This window comes from Bison bison, unplaced genomic scaffold (genome assembly GCF_000754665.1).
Source record: "Bison bison bison isolate TAMUID 2011002044 unplaced genomic scaffold, Bison_UMD1.0 scf7180017864524, whole genome shotgun sequence".
Taxonomy (NCBI): Eukaryota; Metazoa; Chordata; class Mammalia; order Artiodactyla; family Bovidae; genus Bison; species Bison bison.
Genome location: NW_011495075.1, coordinates 1354327 through 1357316, shown reverse-complemented (window position 1 = coordinate 1357316; position 2990 = coordinate 1354327). Strand labels below are relative to the sequence as shown.

Sequence of the window (2990 nt, the reverse complement as noted above, 5' to 3'; positions counted from 1 at the left end):
GGCCTGGGGAGGCCCTGGAGTCCGAGGAGGTGCTGGTGGCACCTGAGGGTGAGAGGACGGGGGACCGGGGCGGGGACACTGCTGGGCTCCACGCCGCGCCCAGAGGCTGGGCCCTGAGAGACCCCAGCTTCTCTGGGACCTGGAGGCTGGGTCAATGGGCAGGACGCAGGGGTCTTGTCCAGCTGTGGCTCTGTGGGGCGAGGTGGACGGCAGAGCCGCTCTCCGAGGCTCATCCTCCTTCTGGGGCACCTCCCAGGGGCTCGAGGCAGAGGGGCTCAGGGCCGGCTCTTGTCCCCTCCCGATTTGTGTCACTCCTGCCCCAGAAGTGTGGGCTGGCTCCCACCCTGGCCTCCCTGGAAGGGGCTGTGTGTGGCCTCCCCCAGGGCCCGCTCCTCCTCCAGGTGCCCCCCGGGAGCTGGGGCTTCGCCCGGCCCCGGCTGACCAGCACCTCCTCCCCCGGCAGCTCGGCCTGGGCCCCCGCCCCCGCCGTCCATACTATCGGCCTCCAGCCAGGGCGTCACTCTGTCCTGGACGGCGCCCGGGGGCCCCGGCAGCACCCACATCCTCGGCTACCTGATCGAGAAGCGCAAGAAGGGGAGCAACACCTGGGTGGCCGTGAACCAGAAGCCAGTGCCCGGTGAGCGGCCCGGGGGTGGTGGGCATCATCCTGGCCTCCAGAGCCTCCCTGGACCCCCGGCCCGGGTCCTTTGTTGGGGCAGCATCAAGCCAGATGACTTAACTGTTTTTCTTTTCCTTTGTTCGTCTGGCTGTGCTGGGCTGGGCTTCATCTCGCTGCGGAGAGCAGGGGCCCCTCTGTAGTCCGGGCGCGCGCGCATCGCACAGCGAGCTTCCCATGCAGAGCAGGGGCCCTAGGCCTGCGGGCTGCAGTGGCTGCAGTAGTTCAGCGCGCCCGCCCTACTGAGTCGATTCTGAGAAACTGCTTTCTGGGCCCAGAATGAACTCAGAAAAGCCCATGCCCAGGCCCGCAGGACAAAGAGGCTCAGAATGCCCGGCAGGCCGTGCTCCTTGGGGCTCAGCCTCCGTGTCTCTGAAAAGAGGGCATGTTGGGCTCTGCCGCTGACAGGCTCCCTTTAATCGAGGTGGGACAACAGCTCTAAAGCAGAGGGGTGCTGAGCGCTGGGGGCGCCTGCCCCAGGCTGCCTTGCAAGGCAGGGGGGCGCCGAGCGCTGGGGGCGCCTGCCCCAGGCTGCCCTGCAAGGCAGAGGCAGAACCGCACAGGGACCCTGAGACCCTGCACGGCGCCCTCCGCCTGGAGAGGACCAGGCCTCCCGGCGCGGCAGCAGGATGCGTGAGCTGTAGGGCCAGGCTGGTCCCATCCGGGCGTCGCCGGCCCTGTCGGGCAGGACTGATGTGCAGGGGCCTCCCACAGAGAAGAAGTGGACGGTGGGGGACCTGCGGCAGGGCTGGCAGTACGAGTTCCGGGTCACGGCTGTGGCCCCCTCCGGCCGGGGAGAGCCTGGACCCCCGTCGGAGGCCGTCTTCGCCCGCGACCCCATGAGTAAGTGGGGTACCGACCCCCGGGGGGCCGGGGTTGGGGGGGAAATGAAAGTGGAAAGGCCTTAAGGGTGAGGAATGATTTAGGGAGCCAGCACTGAGACAGACCCAGGCCAGAGGTGGGGGTTGGCAGAGTCCCACCCAGAACATCCCTGGGTCAGTCCTCTCCCTGGCTCGATTCCTGCAAGCTCCCACTCCCTCCCGTGAGGAGGCATCATCCCTGGGGTGTGAGGGTCACAGGGGAGCTTCACTGCCAATTTTCCACTCGCTCATCACCTACCGGGCACTGGCATGGTCCCAGGAAGCACGTGCGGGCTTGGGAAACTCCCGGTCTAGAGCAGCACTGCCCTACCTGTGGTCCCAGTGCCCACAGCAGACAGCCGGGACGCCAGGAGAGAAAGCTGCCCCGCTTTGTTTGATCCGCATTTCTCAAATTCGAGCACAGAATACCTTTCCCACGAAACACCCATCAAAGTGTCTCTCCACAGCACATGGCTGCCCTGTGTACCTCCCCTGAGCTCTTACCCTCAACAAGCCCCAGGCGTGCAGCAAGCTCCTGGCCGCTGTGGATCGGCCGGAGGCATCCTTCCGTGTCCGCCGGGCCCTGAGCTGGGTGGCTATGGGGCTTGGACAGACTCAAGGAGTCTGGGGGGCTACCCCCCAGGTGGTGCCCCAGGCTGGGAGGCCAGAGCCCTGGGCCACTGTGCAGCCCACAAAGCCCTTTATACACGTCACAGCTTTGCTATGAAAACCTCATGGGCAGATGGGCCCCATTTTACAGGTAAAAAGCAGAGTGTGGACTAGGCACCGAGGAGGCAGTCTCGACCAGCTTAAAGCTTGGAACAGAAAGACGCAGAATTCTAGCGTTTAGGGATCCTGGGACCCAAGGACGCATCAAAGAACGCAGCAGCTTTGGGAATTACGGGTGGAGTTAGGGGAAGGGGGTTGGCAGGCTGGGGAGTGGGTGGAAGGAGCCGGGGGAGGCTTCCTGGAGGAGGAGAGCTGGGGTCGGCGGTGCAGACACAGGAAGAGCCCAGGACAGGGTCAGGGTTTGGGTCCAGGCAGGGGCTTTAGCAAAGAGCTTAAGAGAAAGGAACCCCCGGCCGCCCACCCAGGGAGGGTCCACTGCGCGGGGCCTCCCTCAGGAGAGGTGATGCCACTCCTGATGGCCCGTGGTGCCCGCCCAGGACCCCCGGGGCCTGTGAGGGATCTCCAGGTCACGGACACGTCGCACTCCAGCATCACCCTGAGCTGGGCTCGGCCCGACACCCAGGACGGGGATGAACCGCAGGGCTACGTGGTGGAGCTGCGCAGCTCGGCCAGCCTGCAGTGGAGCCCGTGCCACGCGGGCACAGTGCAGGGCACCACCTACACGGCCAAGGGGCTGCGGCCCCGGGAGAGCTACCTGCTGCGGGTGACGGCCGTGAACGACGGGGGCCCTGGCCAGCCCACTGCCCTGGGCTCGGCGGGGGGAG

At 66.4% G+C, this 2990-nt stretch overlaps 1 protein-coding gene across 1 annotated transcript in view; it reads left to right on the top strand.

Annotated features, from left to right (window-relative positions):
• IGFN1 (immunoglobulin-like and fibronectin type III domain containing 1) overlaps positions 1-2990 on the top strand; it is a 30918-nt gene that overhangs the window by 21757 nt on the left and 6171 nt on the right. Inside the window, 4 exon segments of the mRNA XM_010831127.1 lie at positions 4-48; positions 464-637; positions 1391-1519; positions 2703-2986. Of these exon segments, the coding sequence (XP_010829429.1) occupies positions 4-48; positions 464-637; positions 1391-1519; positions 2703-2986 (632 nt within the window).